Genomic DNA, 20,847 nt, shown 5'->3' on the forward strand with positions numbered 1-20,847 from the left:
AACAAAACATTACAATCTGAGAATTGTGCTAAAAATCTATCACCAGATAATAATCTTAAAATAAGGTATTGCGCGCTATGAACCTCATTTCACTCAAACACACACACTCTACTGTAACGAACAAACGTTATAGATTCTTCCAGATTCTTTGGTTAATTAGCTAGGTCTGTTATTTGAGTCAAATAAAACACCCATTCATTTGCACGTATGTTTACATTCATTGTAAAGTGTCCTTGAGCTTTGGAAAGGCGTTATATAAATAAAAATATTATAATTATTATTATTATTATTATTATTATTATTATTATTTAACCATCACATGGTTCATCTGGACAAACGTAAAACTAGCCGTAATGTTACATTTCGGTTTTATGAGGAATCTGAATGATGCACAGCGCAGCCAATGACGTGCGCGGTGGGCTGTGACGTCAAGGCCTCTGTTGAAAAGGCGCGGAGGGTCGCGCGGATTTAGATACCCGAGAACAGGGCTTGGGGGCTGGCAAAACAGGGATATAACACACATACGCACTCAACCCCCCCCCCCCCACACACACACACACACACACAAAGTGCATTCAACTCCTCCTCTTCAATTACTTACATTTGGCTCCTACACGGAGACACGTCGCTTGTGACTAGCAACAGTCAATTTTCTCAGAATTTGTGGCTACAAACAAGCACTTGGCATTAAACTAGACATCGTTAGAAGCGTTCGATATATTACTATTCATCATCCACTGGAGCCTTCTGCAGTGCTTAAGTTGGACATCGTTTGAAATGACAAATCGCCTCAAAGGAAATGAAAACACAATGAAGATGCAAACGCTTGAACAATCCCAGAGGTTGAAATTGTAGTAAAAATTTCCACAACGGTTCAGGTTACTCGGCAATGAGTAAAAATGGATTTTCGTTGAAGTGCTCCTGCAACCTCCCTCTTCCTCAGGTCGAAAAGAGAAAATGTCGTGTTCAGTTTAAACGTGTGGTGAAATACGTCTGTGGAGTTGAAACTGCCCTCAAACACTTCAAATGAGAGTTATCAGCATCTGTTGATCGTCCGTGTTCAGACTTCTAGAATGCACCGACATCCGAGTTTGCGCGTCCTGGGTGCCGTGGTGTAGCCCATGTGCTCTAATTCCATTTACCAACTTCAGAGAAAAAGCAGTACAAAGTGTTAGCTTTTGACTAGAATACCTATAACGTATATGAAACGCAAAAGAAAAGGACTATATTTTACGGAAGCAAACAAGTGCTTTTTGCTCACGTCCGCAATGCTTTTCCACGGCTTACCCGGAGGCGACATTCACAGCGTGATGGAAGAAATTGAGCGCAGAGGGAAGAATAACTCGGCTGCTATTAGCTCGGCCATAGATATGGGCGACAGAGAAACGGTAGGTGATAACATACACTGCAGGCACTTTGCATGGAAAAGCAATTAAGTTTCTAGTTTCCCATTGTTGGATGGGCAACAATACATTTAGAAGAATTTACGAACTTAAACTGATACTTTCGTTTATATATAATTTTACAAATTATATCAATCTAACAATACAAGCTCAAATGGTAATAAATATAATGGTGAAATTCTAACTGTAATTTATGTAACATTAAAATATTAAATTACAGTTACTAAATTACAATTTTATTCAAATTAGTTTTTATGACTGCACGTATTCTCATAACCCTTAAGTCTACTGAGTAATTTAACGTGGCATCCTGTTAAGGCCAAATGCAAGCTAGTTTAACAAAGTAAAAACAATTTTAGCCTACGTTTTTGTTTACACAGCCCATAAAGATGAGTCGCTGGCAAACGACTTTTTCCGGCGCCATATTACTATTATTATTATTATTATTATTACAAGAGCTACGATTTATTGTGTTAAAAAGTATGTGCATGGTTGTGTACTTAAAACCTGTTAAAATTATTATTATTATTATTATTATTATTATTATTAAATCTGTATCTGATGTTGTTGTGGCTATAAATTAAGCCCAGAATATTTAAATAAAATCTCACACTTGTGTGTTCAACAGGTTGTTGAACAAGTACACAACCATGCACATACTTTTTAACACAATAAATTGTAGCCCTTGTAATAATAATAATAACAATAATAATAAATCTTACTATATACTAATATATATTCGGTAAATACTAGTACTACTACTACCGTTGTTGTTTTTGCCGCTGTTTTCATGTTGTGAGTGATTGTGCGAGAGAGAGAGAGAGAGAGAGAGAAATTAAAATGCAGGAGTAGCCATGATCATGATTAAGTGCAAAACATAGTTATCGATAACAAGAAGAATATTTGTTTATATCGATTTTTATTTAAAAATTTAGAATCATAAACATTCATAAATAATCTATTGTAGTTTTTTTCATTGTCATGATTATCGGTTAAATTGTTATAAAACACCCATTCAGTACAGGTTGAACTTATACTTTGCTGAAAATTTATATGCTGTTTCTCCTTAGAGCATGCCATCTATGAGCGGCGAGCATGTGGCTCTGTGTGCGGGATGCGGAGGGAAAATATCCGACCGCTATTTCCTGCTTGCCGTAGACAAGCAGTGGCACATGCGATGTCTGAAATGTTGCGAATGCAAACTCAACCTGGAGTCCGAGCTCACCTGCTTCAGCAAGGATGGAAGCATCTACTGCAAAGAAGACTATTACAGGTAAGTTCGCATGGGTATCACTTTTGCAAGAAATCGATGTGACTTCCTACAGTTAAGGGCTTTTTTAAGGGCTGCAGTTTTTAAGGGCTGCATTAAAAAATAAATAGAGAATTAACAGATATTAGTTAACACAAGAAATATAGCAAACATGTTTTGCTGCGTAGAGTGATTATTTTATTTACGTCGCAACATAGGTTACATTTTAACGGGTGAATATGGGTTAAGCCTTCCAGTTAAACAAGACTTCACACAGGAGGTTTACAGCCGACACAAAATTTGGGTTAAATGCTAGTAATAATATTTAATGTCACTGTATCAAGCGACTTATAATTTAGCGTTAAAACTGCCACGTTATTCATGAGAAAATATTAGAAAATATTGGTAGTTGTGGATAAGCATTGTATTGCAACAAATAACTGCAATGCAACTGTGTGTAAAATATTTTATATTTATAGTAAAAACTAGGCTCCATCAGACTCAATACAGTGGTGTTAATTATGAAATAATGAGCCTTCCAATTTCGGTAGCAGACTAGGCCAACTAAAGCAACAAACAAACATATAAATAAATAAATAAATAAATAAATAAATAAACAAACCTATTTTATGTCGTTAGTTTATTCAGTCTAGGCTGATGTCTGTGTTTCTCTTGTGCAGAAGGTTTTCGGTGCAGAGGTGCGCGCGCTGCCATCTCGGGATTTCATCCTCGGAAATGGTAATGCGCGCCCGGGACTTGGTATATCACTTAAACTGTTTCACATGCACGACATGCAGCAAAATGCTGACCACGGGCGACCATTTCGGCATGAAGGACAGTCTCGTGTATTGCCGTTTACACTTCGAGACACTCGTGCAGGGGGACTACGGACACTTCAATCACACGGACGTAGCCTCAAATAAAGCACTGGGTACAGCGCTCGCAATCTCCTATTACAACGGAGTGGGCAGCGTACAGAAAGGACGTCCGAGGAAACGAAAAAGCCCTGGTCCAGGAGCAGATGTGGCCGCTTATAACGCAGGTGAGAGCTCTTTTTACTGCTAAGATGCAAATAGTTCTCCGGAAGAGAACTGATAGCAACGTTAGTGCTATGTCAAGCTATACGCTACGCACCGTGAATATGACAGTAAAGTAGTCCATCGCAAATGAAGTATTCTTTTTTAGGCGTTCAGTATTCAGGCAATGCAAAGGTAGGTTAACACAATAAAAACCAAACATTTTATAATTAAGTAATAATGAAATAACTCCTAATCGTAAGGTGAAACTTAGTAATTGATAACCAAAAAAGTATAACCAACAAAGTAGTACTAAGTCTTATTAATGATGACGTGTGGTAAAGAGCAGACCTGGCCCCCTTCTGGCCGCTGTTTTCGGACGCAATCAGTTACACGAAAAAGCACGGACATATCGGCTTCTATAAACAATATATACTTATTAGTTCTTATAGATTTAATTCTGCCGTGCGTAAATACAATAGCTTTACCAGCAGAAAATTTGATAATATATCAAAGTGAGCTATAAAAATAATCTTATTTGGTAAGTGAAAATGAAGGTTAAAAAAGGACTATAGAATGTACTATTAGTGTTAACACGAACTTCACCAGCAAGTAATATTGCCATGCTGTGCTTATTTATGGCTTTGAAATGTATATTTTGATATGTAAAATTAATAATAATAAAGCGTGTCGTTTATTCTTAACAAAAATAGCACACACTTGTGTGCTTGGTTAACAATTCTGATTTTGCCACATCATACTAACCATACAACTGTTTTTTTTAAAAAGAGTTTAAAACTTTCTAAGAGCGTATTTACTTTGCTTTTTTCAGAGACCAAGCTTTTCCAGCATTTTTGTTGTTTCATTTTTTTATTTTTCAATGTTTCAAAGATCGATTGTATATCTAATTGGATGTTGATGATCTGTGATATTTATAATTATAATTGGAAATATAATTTTATAAAATAAATAAATAAATAATAAATATAATAAACATAAGGCTTTGTTTAACACATTGGTGACAACTTAAATTTTCTTCCTTAATACAACGAATAATTACTAATACTGAAGAGCTGATAAAAAAGTAATGGGATGTTTTTACGTTTGATTACTGCTGCCCCCTTTAGGTTACAAATAAAACTACAAACACAACAAAGGGCTTATAAATGGATACAACTTTTGTTCACGAAAGTTCCCTGTAAAAAAAAAAAAAAAAAAAAGATAGTTTCAAAAAGTTTAAAAGTCATCACTAAAATATGAACTTTTCATGAATATGAGTTTTCATACAGCTGTAGACTGTGTTAAACACTGGTCAATATTATATAAATTCCATTTTAAGATCAACCTTACCATGGGAAAAAATAAGCATAATTCATAGGGTTCCTGCTGAACCATTTTGTTACACTAAAATCCTACATCTGCTTATATTGACTAAACCTTTACTTGTAAATTAAAGTCATATGTTGAGCTTTAAAAAAGTCACAAAAAAAGGGAGAGAAAAATGGCAACAATTTTATATGTAGTTTATCCACAAATCTATTGTGATATTATATTTTAATATTTTAATATTATTATATATAATATTATATATAATATAAATTTACTGCTCTTATGTATTTTTCATAAGTTAGCAGAGCACTAATTCAGACATGCCACATCCGTAACGTGAAAATGTCACATCCATAAGACCAGTTTATACTAAATTATTTATTTCAAAAATTAAAAACATTTTCAATTGTTTTTTACATAACATTGATATAATGCTTTATATTTTCAGGATGTTGATGATATGAGGATTTGTTTGGTTCTATCTGAAGATATTATATTAAATGTTTTGCAAATAAATTCACTGATACTAAGCATACTATGGAATAGCCTACTACTATAACAGAGAAAGAAACCTACATACTATTTATTTATAGGCTACTGTATCTTGATGAACAGTATTATTTATTAGCTGCACAATTTACATGATTTACAATCTATTTCACTCACCATTTGCAGTGTTGCACAAATTAAAGGTTAATTATCAAAAATGTGCTCGGCAGATAATAATATTTAAGTTGTCATAGAAAACAGAACTCCTGAACCGTCTCGCATCTTTCAAAATATCAACCCCTGCCAAGAATTACTGCCCACATATTTCTGTCAGTATGTTTAAAAATGCTTTTAATTAATTAAAATCTGAATTTCGAATTGCTGGGCCATTTGCATGTGGTAAACATGATAAACATGCATGGCTATGATATTTAAGTATGAAAATAAACAAAAGTTATTGGAAAAATCTTTGCATTTGGTTATTTCAAACCTTTTAGACAACAAAAGGAAAGAGTTAAAGACATTTACTGTTAAGATTTTTGATCCAAATATTATTTATGTTTCCTTTAAAACAAAATTGTATAAAATAAATTGATGTATTATCTATAAATGGTTTCCTCTAGTTCTGTGGGGAATTGAACTGCACCCTTTTTCATTGTAGACATTCATTGTAGAATATGTCCCTTTCGTGTCACAGTTTATCAGGAAAATTCTAACTATCATTAACTGAATTTAAATATAAAATTAGTAAAATAAAAAAAAATTAATTAAATAGTTTAAAATAATAATATTTTACAGTCTTGCTGACAAGCTAAACAATACAACTGATTCTAATATTATATAGGTCTATTTAGGTGGAATTTGCTGGGAAATAGTTCATTGTTGTGGCTCAGCATACCTAATGTAAATGAGGGCACCAAGTCAGCCTTATGTATCTTATATTTTGATTAAAGGCTCTAATTTAACTTTTTTCATCTTTCTATGGTTGCTACTCAGATAAAATGCACGTAAAAAAAAAGATTTGACTAAGAATAAGGTTAATGTAAAAGCAGCTACATCTACAGTCGGAGACTTTAACATTCATCATTTGAGGTTCTGAGTAATATTTCTTCTTTTTTTTTCTTCTTCCGAATTTTGGTACCAATAGATTGCCATGATTGTAAAATAGTACAATACTATAGTACTATAATACTATAGATGTATAAAAAATTGAAGGTTATTTGTAAACCAATGTATAAAACTGTATGTTGCATGTTAAGAAAAAAATTCTGTTTTGATGTTTTCTTTAAAACAGCACTAAGCTGCAATGAAAATGATGCGGACCTCATGGACAGAGACTCTCAGTACAGTTCTGGTCAGAAGACCAAGCGAATGAGGACTTCCTTCAAGCACCATCAGCTGAGAACAATGAAGTCATATTTTGCCATCAACCACAATCCTGATGCTAAGGATTTAAAACAGCTGGCACAGAAAACAGGTCTTACAAAGCGTGTACTTCAAGTAAGAAATTCTGTCTTTTTGTGTATATTAAATTGTAAACATAACTCATACACAGTAAACCATATTAAATTACAAAACTGGACATAAAAATGTAGAAAAAAACAAATATCAACATTGATGTAAATTATATGAAGAGGATACCAATCAAGAAAAAAATCAATAAACACAGGACATAATGAAGCAAGAGGGTTAGGGTTTTTAATGCGACCAGATCACACGGAGGTCCTTCTTGGCTGCATTGATCTGGTGGTTAATCATACTTACATGCTCCAGCAGCCAGAAAATATTTGAATACCTGCTTCCTATACAGCTGTGTCAGCATACCCATGCAAGTGGCCAGTCTATAACAAAATATTTTTGAGAAGATCTTACGGGGGGGGTGGCCCGTCATGTGGGATGACTATCTGCTCATGGATTTTTGTCTCATAGTGGACCTTTTCAAGAATTTCTTCCAGTTCCTGTATTTATGTGTCCAAAGGTTCAACTTTTTTCTTTTATGAAGAAGGTTTCTTTTAGTTTTCTGGTCATCGCAAAGTTGGCAGGCAGTTCTTGATGTCTGCTCAGAGTAGACATTTTAATTAGCCTCTTGATCTTTTGCTGCCTCCTGGATTTGGCTGGTCCACATGTAATCTTTCCACTTCTCCCTTTAATTACCTTTAAGTACTCTTCCCCATAGCTGTAGATTATTATTCTTATTCTTTCTAGCTTTTCCATTGCTGTTCCTGCTTTCTGCTCCAGGGTCATTGTTGATGGTTTCCCATTCTCTCATTTCAACAGATTTCACCAAATGCTTTGGAAGAAGTATTGGCCATTGTGACGCCCATGTCTCTGCTCTATCTTAGGCACCTATCCTGCTTTGGTGGATCTTCAATCCCACTCCTTATATTAATTTTTACAAACCACAAATGCATACCTGCAAGTGGTGTCCTGCAGTTGTGGTTGTCTTGAGAGCTGTGCTCTTCTTGTCCATAATATTTTCTGTTCCTGCATCTGTAGCTTATTATAAAGCAGTGAACTATCATGTGTCCTGCTCTTACAGGCTTTGAAGGTGTATTACTAAGTTTAGTCTTTGTAGAATTTAATGGGTGTCAATGGGTGCTGCCAATACAGGCCCAGCATGGTCTGTTCCCCTTCTGTCAGCTGTCTCTCCATGCTGTTAGACTTTCCCATGTTCCCAAATATGTTGCCAGCTGTCTTTTGTCCTAAAGATGCTGGAAAAGAAGACAATCAGGATCAATAAACACATGACATTATTTATTTGTTCCTAGTACCAAAGGAGGAAAAAAGATGGTGAGCAGTTTCATGAGCTTTCCTTGATGACAATTAGGAAGGGATTGTTTGAGTATAGATGGGATGGTATTGCCTGGCTTAGGTTGTAAAATTTCAGGACAGTTGGCACAGGACCCATCATCAGTGTAGCTTTAAATCATTGGTTGTTTTGGACTTTTAACAAACTATAAGATGAACTGTGAACATAAAATAGGAAACATACAAACAAAAATACTTGCAAAATAAAACAGAAATAGCAAGTGCAACAGACAGTGGAATACAATGCCAAAACAAAAGTCCTTAGCACCACCACACAGGTTACATGGTGGCACTGTGTCCTTGTACCTTCAGGATTGAGGGTTCTCCCAATTGATGAATTTCCCCTACAGTGCAAAGACATGCAGATTAAGCTAATTGGCATTCCTAAATTTCCCTTAGGGTATAAATAGGTAGCTGTGTGTATGTGTATCTGTCCAGGGTGCACCCCACCTTGTGCCTGAAGTCTTCTGTGATAGGCTCCAGGCTCTCCTGATATAGAAGTATATAACTCCCAGTATAGAAAATGAATAAATTAATACCCATACACAAAATATAAAAAAACATACTGATAAGATCCATGTATATGTGTGACATCTAATACTAATAAAAAATATTGAAATATTTCTCTTTACATGTAAAGTAAAAATTTTAGTTTTAATTTCAATTAATAAAGCTCATAAAAATCTAACATCTATTATCTCAAAATATAAAAAAATCTCCAATATCAATAAAAAAAGAAAAAAAAGATTTACAACACATAAATTCTGACAAATTATGCCAATTTTTCCACTGAGTACCACTCAGTACAGCATGTGGCATTGCTGAGGTGTTACTGACACCAGGGTCAGTGTTTACTAAGCGTCTCAGAATCTCCTAGGAATCACGCTCAAAGTTAATTTAGGACTAAAAATATGTCTAGGTCAGAGTAGGATATAAAAGTTATTTACAACACTTCCTACTCTTACTTTCAGTGCGGAGTAGGACTGCTCCTAGTAAACTATGTGATGTTGCTGTTTACAACACTGAGACACGAAATATGCTACATATATTAGTGGATGGGGAATTAGGACAGGGTTTTGCTTACCTGTGGATAGATGGCAATTCATGAAAACATAAATGCCACCTGTCAATTTGCTGCACATACCTCTGAGGAGTGTGAAAAATAGGTGCTAATAAATAGATGTTAATAAAGTGCTGCTTATAACAGGAAATCTAAAAAAAAAAAAACAGTTGTGCACACTCAAATAAGTTTATATAAATACAAAAATTTAATATAAATATATTTTTATATGTATATTCAATTTCAATTCATTTCAATTTTATTTGTTTAGTGCTTTTAACAATGGTCATTGTGACAAAGCAGCATTACAGAATCAGCTTTACAGTATATATTAACATGTTGCATGGAGTGGAAATCTGCGTATGAATCTGCGCATGATCTGTGGTGCAGTAAGAGCAAAGTTTGATTTATTATTTCCTGCATTGTATTATTTCCGACACCATGGTAATTCAAATCATTACTGTTTCAAAGCTGCATCTTTGCTGTTACAAAGAAGAAGTAAAGTAGCAGTCATCTACAGAGACAGCATATAAAATGTTTGTGAATGGGCCAGTTGCATACTGCACGTGATGTGTTTTTCATTTTCGTCTAAACGTATATTTTATGAGCTGCATGTTACTCAGTGTTACCAAAATGTCTCTCCTCCATCTCTGCCTGAATGTAATTCCCTCACTACTGGGGCAGGTATTACATTCTGCTGCAAAAGGAAATCAGCATCTCCTTGTCAGCAGGTAAAAGTATGAAAAAATCCTCTGGTAGATGGACTTGATTTCCAAACTAAATAAAAATATTACTTGCATCTAAATAGGACTCCAATTCTTTTGATGCTTAGCCTATAATATTGTTACAGTTAGTAAGGGCTGGATACTAGGAATGCAACAGTTGTAGTCCATTTCCTGAAGACATCTGTGTGTGGTGGCTTTTGATGAACTGACTCCAGCAAACATGTATTAAATGTCGGGATGAGATATCAAATAAAACATTAACTTACACTAAAACCAAAAACTTTATCACACATGGCAATGAATGAACAATAAATCAATGCATTTATTGTTGCCACTACTGAAAGTAGTAGTTTTTTAAATATATATATATATATATATATATATATATACAGAACTTTTTAATAACAATGATCCTTTGACCTCAGTTAACGGCATTGTTATCCTCCTTCTCTACCAGTTTTACTTTCACATTGGTCCATGATGACAGCTCCCTATCGTACCACAGGTACAATACCAGTCAAATGTTTGAACAAATGTTTTGAATTCAGTATCCCACATAGTTTTGTCAACCATATAACATGCTGTTTAAACTGAAATGATGTAACAATTGTAAGCATCCCTTTTCTTGACTTTAAATGGTATTTTCGCTGCAATGATCACATGACAGAAAGAAGCGATATGATTGGCTTGTGTTGGCTTTTGCCTGAAAATCTGGGCCCGTATTTACAAAGCTTTTTAAATTTTTCTCAGAGAGCTTTTATTTTAGCTTAAAAAGTCCTAGCTAGGAGTCCTAGACTAAAAGTGATACAGGAAACATCTCAGAGCAACTCTAAGTAAGGAAAGTACAAAAACCTTTATCTTATTGAGAAAGTGTGGTTGACCACATTGCTAGAGATGATGCAGCAATTCAAGGACAGTGATTATTTAATTAAAAAAAATAACCTCTGACCTCTGTACAGGTCTTAAAAAGCAATCTTTGTGAAAATAGGATACATGATAATAGAACAGACAGTAAAATCATAATGTTTGTATATGAACAAATTGTATAATTATGACTATAGGCTACTTTTATCCAAGGTTTTGTTGTAGCCTAAACATCTTAAAGATAATTAAACTGTCAAATGTTGAACCCGTTGAAATACAGCATTTTCCACACGCAAATAAGCAACCAAATTTCCATGCAGTAGTTGCTATATTAAGATTTTACATTTGTTTATCATACTGATTATATTACTTGTAATCCATGTCAGATTGACGGGAGCAAAATGGGTCAGCTTTTACCAATTTACATGATTGTATGACAGTCTATTTAAGTTGCACTTTTGGATGGTATGTATTCAACAATCGTCTGGAAGAAAGTAAAACAACTAGAAAGCCAAACTGGACAGAAGAGCAGTGTTTACTTTTAGGTTCATGTTCAGTGTTTGGAGAATATTTCTTCTTTCCACCATTTTGTCCTCTGCTATAGAAACTCTTAACAATTTTTACCGTAGGAGCTGTTTTTAGGGCTAAGATGTTTCATGAATCATTTTTATCTTTACTAAGATTGAGTCCTAAATTTAAGGTGAAATTACAAGAAAATGTCATGATTCTAAGAATTTTTTTAGAATTTCATCACTAGGAGCAACTTTTAGGCTTAAGAAGCTTTGTGAATACGGGCCGTGGTGTTGTGCTTTGCTCAAACATAGTTTAAATCTTCCAAAATAAGGTTATGTAGTGTGATTTATATTATTTTACTTTATTAAATGTTTTGTTTTAGACAACATTCTACATTATTTTCTGACACATAACATGACAAATGTTATGTCAGAAAATAATAATTTTCCAAACTGAGTAAAAGTCTGCAAATTGTGTGTATTGTGTTCTGTTATTAAACTATTCATATCATAAATATAATACAAGCCTCATGTAACAACAGATTTAAAACACAAGCCTTATCAATTTAACAAAGGAACATAAAAACCTAACATTATTACATACATTAACTGATAGTTTATTTTTGACAGACAAGCTTGTATGTAAAAGTAAAATAAATAAATAAATAAATAAATAAATAAAACCTTGCGTAAAACTGTGTGACATAGCACAAAGTGAACAGGGCCCGTATTGACTAAGTGTCTTAGAGTAATAATTTGCTCCTTAGTGGAAAATAATTCTCAGAGTGACACAACTTTAGTCTTACTTTTCGGAGTAGGAGTAAGAGCTATTCATCAACAATTGTAAAATATAAAATTACTTTTATCTCCACCAAAATGTAGGAGAGTTAAAGAGGTGTCCTAACTGATTGAATAGCAAGGGAATGGTGGTTTAGTAACATTGAGTGACATGGAGCTCATTAAAAGATTTGTTTGGACTACAATAGAATACTTTTTTTTAACATTGCGTGTGGTATTTAACTGGTTCATGAAGGAACATGTCAGGTCACTAGGTAATATGTATGCTGCGGGTAAGTTTTTTTTAGTAACAGCAAAGATGCAGCTTTGAAACAGCATTTTGATCAGATTATAACAGTCCTACACAGCTTTAAACAGTTGTGATTGGAGCACTCTGATAAGGAAAATGTCATGCAGAAAAGTCACTTATATTTAAGTTTTGTCTATGTGTATAAAGCTTTCACAAAACTGGCGCTGATTTTACCATCTCGCTTTGCCACTATTTAAAAACACAAAACCTGTCAAAACTACAACACCCACTTTAATGTGCAGTCTACTTTGTGGCTCTCAGTGTCATAAAAAGTGATGTCACATGCTTTCCGTGGTGCAGTCCAACTCCTTGCTGAAAAAAAAGAGTAGGAAGCTTTCTAAAGACTTTTTCCTATGCTGAGCTAAGAATATTTTTTTGTCCTAAATGAGCTATGAGCACGATTCGGAGAAGTGATTTTAAGATGCTGGTTGGGTATTGTCCTCTATTGCATTTTTTCAAAAATGAAATGACTGGAACTGGGTTAAGAACCTTTCAACACATTATTAAAATCTGAAAGTATAGTGCTGAACTGTCAATATTGTAAAAGAAATGTGGTCAGAGATAAATGATCACTTAAATACTTGGTGAATTTACATGGCATAAAAATAAATAGTAAAAATCTTAGCTATGTTTGACAAAAGGTGACAATGCAATTTTAAAGTGTGTGATTTTTTTTGTCACAGGAGTGTATATAAATATGCTACACCGCAGAACTAAACTGAAAGTTACTAAAAAAATTATTAGAAGAAGAGATAAATAAAGGATCTTTCAAAAACAAATCAAGACGAATTGCATCAAGACTATATGTTTAGTTAGCAGGCATTAAAAGTAGGGAAGATATCAGACTGAGCCCCAGATTGTAACGTTTACATTGTGGGAAGACTGGATGATATGTCCAGCTTACCTTGATATGGCTACCGTCTGCAGACAAACACACATGGACACACACAGCATACACAAACACAGCATGGACACTCACAAGTATTTAAATTTTGAGCCAAAAGTCTTGTGTCACATACATCTGTTACATCAAAGAACAAAATGACACACTGACTATAGGACGTTTTGCTATGTAAGGATTGAAGAAGCACTTGAAAGGATTATCATCTAGTGAAAATGTAAGTATGCACTAATAAAGAGGGGAATAACCTGTGAAATATAACACCATCTAGAGGAAATAAAAGAAAACAAAAATGTAACAAATTATAAAAAAAAAACCTAACTGATTAGGCATAATCTCTCAAAACCTGAATTATCCTATTTGAAAAACAATGCTGTTGCTTGGATAAGCGTTCTAACAGATTAATAAGTGCTTTTCCTTTTGTTTATTTGCCTTCTTTTTTAAATGTCTGTTTGTCTCATGACACTAATGGGTGGATTTCCATGTTGTCTTAGGTCTGGTTCCAGAATGCCAGGGCCAAATTCCGAAGAAATCTTCTGCGACAGGAGAATAATGTGACCGACAAAGCTTCAGATGGGTCAACTCTAGCTGGTGGAACCCCATCTGGTCCCGCATCAGAAATTTCAAATGCATCTATGAGCCCATCTACTACTCCCACCACACTGACAGACCTCACTAACCCTACCATGCCCACTGTCACCTCTGTACTGACCTCTTTGCCAGGCACCTTGGACATGCATGAGTGCCAGAGTCCTTCTCAGACAACACTTACCAGTCTCTTCTGATGCCTTACACTCAGTGATAATGAACACTGACTCAGAGTTGTGTAATTATAAAGTGCATCCTGATTCCTGATCCAAATTGTGAAAGCATCTACCACTGGTCCAATTTACTTGGACACCACATGATAAAGGTTTTATCACAAACACCACTTCTAGCTCTGATTCTCACAGGTGCTGTTTGGTATGACAATACAATACATAAAAGGTATGATTAATGGCACAATCTTTCACAACTGTAAAAGTCACATAAGTTCCAACAAGATACAACAATTTATCGATTCGAACTAGAACCAGAGGCAATTAAAATACTGTCAAAAAGAGGGAAAGACAAAAACAAACTTGAAATTGATTAAAAAGAAAAAAGATTTTGTTTGATTGTGAGCCTCTTTTATAGTATTGCATAGAGCCAGGCAAACCACAGTCAAGGGATGTTGATTTTTTTGTTGCTGTTTTTGTCTATGATGGTGATTCCTATGAAATTGAAGAGAAATTATTTGAATTTTTTTTTTCTTCTGACCCAAATATGTTTTCACAGGCCAAGGATAGAAGTACTCTCATTATTAGTGTTTGACTTCTTTCTTTAGTAATTTTTTGCAACTGCAGACAGGAGTCAATGTAAGAAAGTTGATTATAATGTGAATTAATAGTAAAATCTTAAATGCCATGTGCCTTAGATGCATTTTAGTAACCCTATACAAAGTCTATTTCTCATTGCTAAAATTAAATGAAATTTAATTTGTGCATGTGTATATCCATCAAGGTAACAAGGTTTGGTATACCTGCATAAGTCTCTTCCTCCCTTTCACCTTTTCTCTCTTTATTTCCCAAGAGAAGTTTAAATAATTATACCATATAAATTATGTTAAGTGAATAAACCACTAGCAATTTTAATGGGAAATTTTATATATATATATATATATATATATATATATATATATAGTGGAACCTTGGATTATGAGCATAAGTCGTTCCGGAAGCAGACTTGTATTCCAAAACACTCATAAGCCAAAGCACAGTTTCCCATAAAAATCATAGAAATTCAAATTATTCGTTCCACGGCCCCCAAAAATAGATACATAAAAATAATTAATTCAAAATATATAGTAAAAATAAAACAAATTAACCGCTACTTTACCTTTAAAAAAAAGTAAAAATAAATCCCGACAGATGTGTTCCGGTTTATGCACACAGGTGTGTCTTTTTTTTTCTCTTTCTCTCTTGCATTGTGAAGTGTGTGCATTATATGTGTGCGCACACGTAATTTAACACCGTCCCGGTTCACACACACACACACTCTCTCTCTCTTTAGTGTACACACACATAAACACACACACAAACACACACACACACAAAAGGAACATTAGAGAGAGAGAGAGTGTGTGAACTGGCACAACATACATGACAAAGAGGGAGGAAATGGATTTTTAACCTCTGATTAGACTTTCTTTTAATTTACACGCACGCACACGTATGTTATAAGAAACAGTACACGCACGCTGTACACTCGGACTTTCGAACACAAAATAAAATATGTTTTACACAGACACGTGGTCATAGTGTTATAATAAACAGTACATGCATGCACGGATGTTGATTATACCAGTAAGAGATGCACACTAAAACCTTAATACACTATCTTTGCAAATATAAATTCACTAAAAAAGATATATACTAGCTGCTTAGAATATGATAATATACTGTGTGTGTATATATATATATATATATATATATATATATATATAGTACGTGCATGTTATTCACAAGTTCTGACGCGTGTCTTTTGTTACACAGCGTCACTGACGACTCCAGACGTTTCGTTGATTTCTTTGTCTCTTGTTTATTTTCAACATCAAAGTACAACGGTTGTTACAGTTTCTTGCATAAATCCACTGTAGTCACGACAAGTCGCTTGCTGTGTTCTGTAGCTTCGATAGATTACAGTTACAACAACTCATTTTACTGTATTTCTTTTAGCTTACCGTCTCACGGTCAAAAGCTTGTGTGCTCCACACCTTTCTGTATCCTTCCGTGTCTCAACAACAATTTACAACTAACATGCGTGATAGACATGCAGCTACATAACTGTGAGATGATGTCACAGAACTTATGAAATTGATACTCAATGCTTAATGCTTAACTAATAGACTGAAATAAAAAAAAACACAACAACAAATCACAAGAATGAAATATGGCCCTTACATTTCCAGCCCCTAATTGACAGGCAGGAAGACTGACAATTACACAAATTTTTTTATTTTATTTTTTGATTTTACAATTGGGCTACAACATTTACTATTAGATTAAAATTTGAATTAACTTTCTTAACACTTTAAACATTTGTTACCGGTTTAACTTAAGGTATCCATATCGTTGCGTACCAAATGAAAGGAACATGACTACTTTATAAGGTAATTAACAGTCCATTTCACATATAAGGCACAGCTTATCGATGGGTCTTTTCAGGGTGTTTTGCATGCTCAGGCATTGCAGACCTACCAAGACATCCTCCAACTCTTAGCACTCCATCCTGCAGTACTGGATCTAGTTTGGAGAGACAACTGTTTCTTTTTACGGACAGATTACCCTTTTGTAACATGGAAATTTCGTCTTTGAATTTTTGGTTTTGAACGAACTTAATGACATCGTTTTCTGCCATTGTTAAGTCCTTAATTGTTAGAGACCTAGGGCTTTCTGTTATTGAGTTATTTGCCTGTCCCTTAATTCTTTTTGTTTTCTGCTTAAGCATATCCTTAACGCAAAGAATCCAGGCAACGGATCTTTTTAACTTGAACCAGTCAGAGTGATAGTTTTTTTTTTATTTTTTTATAAATTTAGTCCTGTCCAATTTATTTTTTTTTCCCCGATTTTCTCCCCAATCTAGTCGTGGCCAATTACTCCCCGTCGCTAGGAGGCTCCCACACACATCAAGGCTACTACAACCACTCAGTCGGGAGGACGAAAGCTATCCCGTGTTTCTTCCGAACCACGTGACGCGAGCCGACCGCATCTTTTCGAACTGCTCGCTCACGCACCGTTAGGGGCGGAGTAACACACTCGGAGGAAAGCGCTAGCCGCTCCTTCCGTGTGCGCGAGCTCACAGATGCCCCTGATTGGCTGTAGAGCCGTGATTAATGTGGGAGCACAAGTACCTCTCATCCCTCCCCCCTGAGAGAGCTCGGCCAATCAGCTCTCTCTGTGCCTCCGGCTGTGAGAGGAAAACAGCATCACGCGGGGTTCGAACCAGCGATCTCCGGATGATAGGGCAAGCGCTTTACCACTGCGCCACTCGGAGGCCCCTGTCAGAGTGATAGTTAATCAATTTACTCACGGCATCTTGAGATGCTCTCTGTAGTCTTTACGAGATTCACTGACGCTGAGTGTTTAATCTCAATGTCATCCTCTTTCGTCGACAGATCGTGAATGTTCTCAGGCCATTTACTCTCTGGGTTTTTAAGAATGGAGGGACCATGGATCCAATTGTTGTTTTTCATGAATTTTTCACAGGAAACTCCTCTGGAAGCAGCGTCAGCTGGGTTTTTTGAAGTGTTGACATACCTCCACTGCTGTGGCTTGGTTGACTCTCGTATGATGGAAATTCTGTTAGCGACAAATGTTTTAAAGCGAAGTTTTTCATTGACAATATATCTCAAGACAGTTGTGCTGTCGGTCCAAAACACAGAGTCCAGCAGTTCTATTTCCAGTTAACCTTCCAACATTTTGTCGTTGTTTACAGCAACCACTGCCGCTGTCAATTCCATTTGGGGGATAGTAGTTTGTTTCAAGGGCGCTACACGAGAATTCCCTAACATAAATGCACAGTGTGTGAGTCCATCAGCATTTACTAACCTAATATATGAGATAACTCCATATCCCATTTCACTTGCATCTGAGAAGTGGTGAAGTTGTGCTATAGTCGTAACTCCAAAGTCAACTGGTTTTACGCATCTTGCTACACTAAACTCAGACAGTTGATGCAACTCGTGTAGCCAGGCCCTCCATTTTTTTTATAAATTGTTCGGGAATGTCATCGTCCCAAGCAAGTCTCTCTTTACACAACTGCTGCATTGAGATCTTAGCTGGCAGTATGACTGGTGCAAGGAAGCCTAAGGGGTCATAAATTGAAGTAGTGACTGACAAGATTTCTCTTCTGGTCGCAGGCCGCTCTTTTAAACTAATCTTAAACTTGAGCGTGTCTGAATTAATACACCACAACACCCCTAGAGCTCTCTCAACAGGGAGTGCGTCTTTACTCAAATCTAAGTCCCTCATGTCTTTGATTCTTTCACTCTCAGGGATGGAAGTTAGTAATGTACGACTATTACTTGTCCACCTGGTGACGTGAAACCCTCCACTTGCGCACAGTTTGGTGAGATTACTATATAGCGCAACTGCTTGATTGTGAAACATACTTCAAGCAGTCATCTACATAAAAGTTTTTAAGTACTGTGTTGACTGCCTCGGCAGATGCATTGCTGAGGTTTTCCTCTGCTGTTTTCCTAAGGGTGAAGTTAGCTACAATTGGAGATGATTTTGCACCAAACAAATGAACGACCATTTTATACTCGACCAAGTCCTGACTCACGTCTCCATTCGACCACCATAGGAAATGCAACAAGTCTGTGTCCTTTTCCGGAACTCTAACCTGGTAGTACATGGCTTCCACATCTGCCATCATGGCAACTTCCTCTTGTCTAAAGCGTGTGAGCACCCCAATGAGTGAGTTTGTCAGGTCGGGTTCCTGCAGAAGCTCGCTATTTAATGATATTCCCTGATAGCTGGCAGCACAGTCAAAGACTACCCTTAGCTTTTTCTTTTGAGGATGGTATACATCATGGTGAGGTATATACCACACTTGCCCATCTTGTCAACTTAGGTGAGGTGTGGGGACCTTGACTGCATGACTTTTTCAAACATGTCGTTCATGAAGTTTAAATACTCTTCTGAAAGAAGCGGTGATGCTTAAACTTCCGTTTGAGGTTCAGTGCGCGCTGCATGGCTGCGCTTCGGTTGTTGGGCATCTGAATAGCTGCTTTCTTAAATGGTAGGCCAATGTAGAAGGGATTGTCAGTGAACTGCAGGGAGTTAGTTACATAGTCTAAAAACCTGATAGTCCTCTTGTGACAACTCAGCCTTGTCATCACAGTTCCGTTCAGGAAAATCGTGGTTGAACTGTTGTATCAGCATTTGTTCTACACTTTCGATGGAAACTCTGTTGACTGCAACGCTCACTTGCTCATTGTTACACGTGCCTTCCTCGACCGACTCTCGAAGAGGTCCATTTATGGTCCATCCAAGAGCGGTCTTTACTGCATATGGCCCATTGTGCCTGCTGTTAATTACTCGCCATGGTTCTAAGAGCCTATGCTCTTTGTTACCTATGAGAATTTCAACTCTAGCATTAATCTGAGGCAATTTTCGCTGAGGTATGGCCACTTATCAATGGCCTGCTGTTGTGGAATGTTTTCCACTGAGACTGGGATACTCTTTTGTGTGAACACTTTGAGGAGTTCAACAAAAGTGTTTTCTTCCAGACTACTAACCTCTAGGTCAGTAAGCACTTAACGTTCTACTTGTTTCCTCGCGTTCATGGTGCTTAACACAATTTTTTTACCTTGTACGTTTAATCGCCATGCTAATGACTGTACAAAAGGTAGCAGAGCTGCCTGGGTCCATAAAGGCGTATACCTCTACTGTCTTGTTACCTTTCTTGGACTTTATTTTAACAGGTACTATGGAGAGAATCCATCTCCAGCCCCAGTACACGTGCTCGTTTCATGACTCACTGTAACAGGCAGTGTTTTAACTGGTTCAGTTTCGTCAGCTTTTACGATCGCTTGAGCTGTGTCTTGTGCTGCAATGTGTAGCATGCGAGGATGTTTCTTTGAGCACAACTGACATGTAATTTTCTTTGTGCAGTCTTTGCTTAAGTGTCCTTTTACTAAACAACCAAAGCAGAATCCATTCTTTTTAAAAAAAAAAAAACAATTTGTCCTTATATGTCTTATCGTTAAACTGGTGGCATTCATCTATGATTTTTCGCACAGAATGCACAAGGTTTTGCATGTTTTACGCCGGTTGCAAAGCTGCTACCTCTTTTTTCTTCCATTTTGAGCCCTGGAGGAGGTTTGTTGCAGTTTTTTTTATCACTAGTTGAAACGTTCAGGTTGCTGAAAAGTGGGTTGGACATTACAGTTGCTTCTTGCTCTACAAATTCCATCAGCTGCACAAACTTGGCTCTTTTCTGGGTGTGCCTTTCGTGCATGTATGCATGGTTCCTTCATCTTTCACGCAATTTGTAGGCCAGTTTTGAGACTGTAGTCCTCAAATTAATAGCATTGTCTAGCTCATCCATGTAATCGATGCTTGACATGGTATTGTAACATTTTACCAGAAACAGGGAGAAAGTTGTCAGCGACTTTCCGTCCTCTGACTTTATTTCCAGCCAGTTGAGTGCCTTTTGCATCAGCGTTGTAGCGATTATTTGTCTATTTCCAAACTTGTCATGTAACAGTCTCATAGCTTCAGCGTAACCGCGATGTTCTGGCATGAGCTGGCAGCTTATCACAAGGTCCCTAGGCTGTCCTCTAGTATACTGCTCAAGAAAGAACAGCCTATCCAGATT

General features: G+C 36.2%; 1 protein-coding gene across 2 annotated transcripts; it reads left to right on the forward strand.

The window, feature by feature from the left end:
- Positions 1–630: 630 nt before the first annotated feature.
- Positions 631–15,114, forward strand: lhx2b (LIM homeobox 2b). Of its 2 annotated transcripts, none has more exons than XM_053504954.1 (5): positions 631–1,388; positions 2,474–2,676; positions 3,333–3,694; positions 6,781–6,986; positions 13,938–15,114. In XM_053504954.1, exons 1-5 carry the CDS (start codon positions 1,203–1,205, stop codon positions 14,226–14,228), a joined length of 1,248 nt encoding a protein of 415 aa, XP_053360929.1. In that variant the 5' UTR covers positions 631–1,202; the 3' UTR covers positions 14,229–15,114. The 2 variants fall into 2 exon arrangements, with proteins under 2 accessions (XP_053360929.1, XP_053360930.1); XM_053504955.1 differs by lacking the exon at positions 13,938–15,114 and adding an exon at positions 7,764–8,068.
- The last annotated feature ends 5,733 nt before the right edge of the window (positions 15,115–20,847 follow it).

This window comes from Clarias gariepinus, chromosome 9, assembly GCF_024256425.1.
Source record: "Clarias gariepinus isolate MV-2021 ecotype Netherlands chromosome 9, CGAR_prim_01v2, whole genome shotgun sequence".
Lineage (NCBI taxonomy): Eukaryota > Metazoa > Chordata > Actinopteri > Siluriformes > Clariidae > Clarias > Clarias gariepinus.

Bases quoted from the DNA above. Each gene is read 5' to 3' on its own strand.
- lhx2b (XM_053504954.1), top strand. From the start codon at position 1,203: ATGAAACGCAAAAGAAAAGGACTATATTTTACGGAAGCAAACAAGTGC. The intron at 1,389-2,473 runs GTAGGTGATAAC...GTTTCTCCTTAG, and splicing joins ATATGGGCGACAGAGAAACG to AGCATGCCATCTATGAGCGG. The intron at 2,677-3,332 runs GTAAGTTCGCAT...TCTCTTGTGCAG, and splicing joins TGCAAAGAAGACTATTACAG to AAGGTTTTCGGTGCAGAGGT.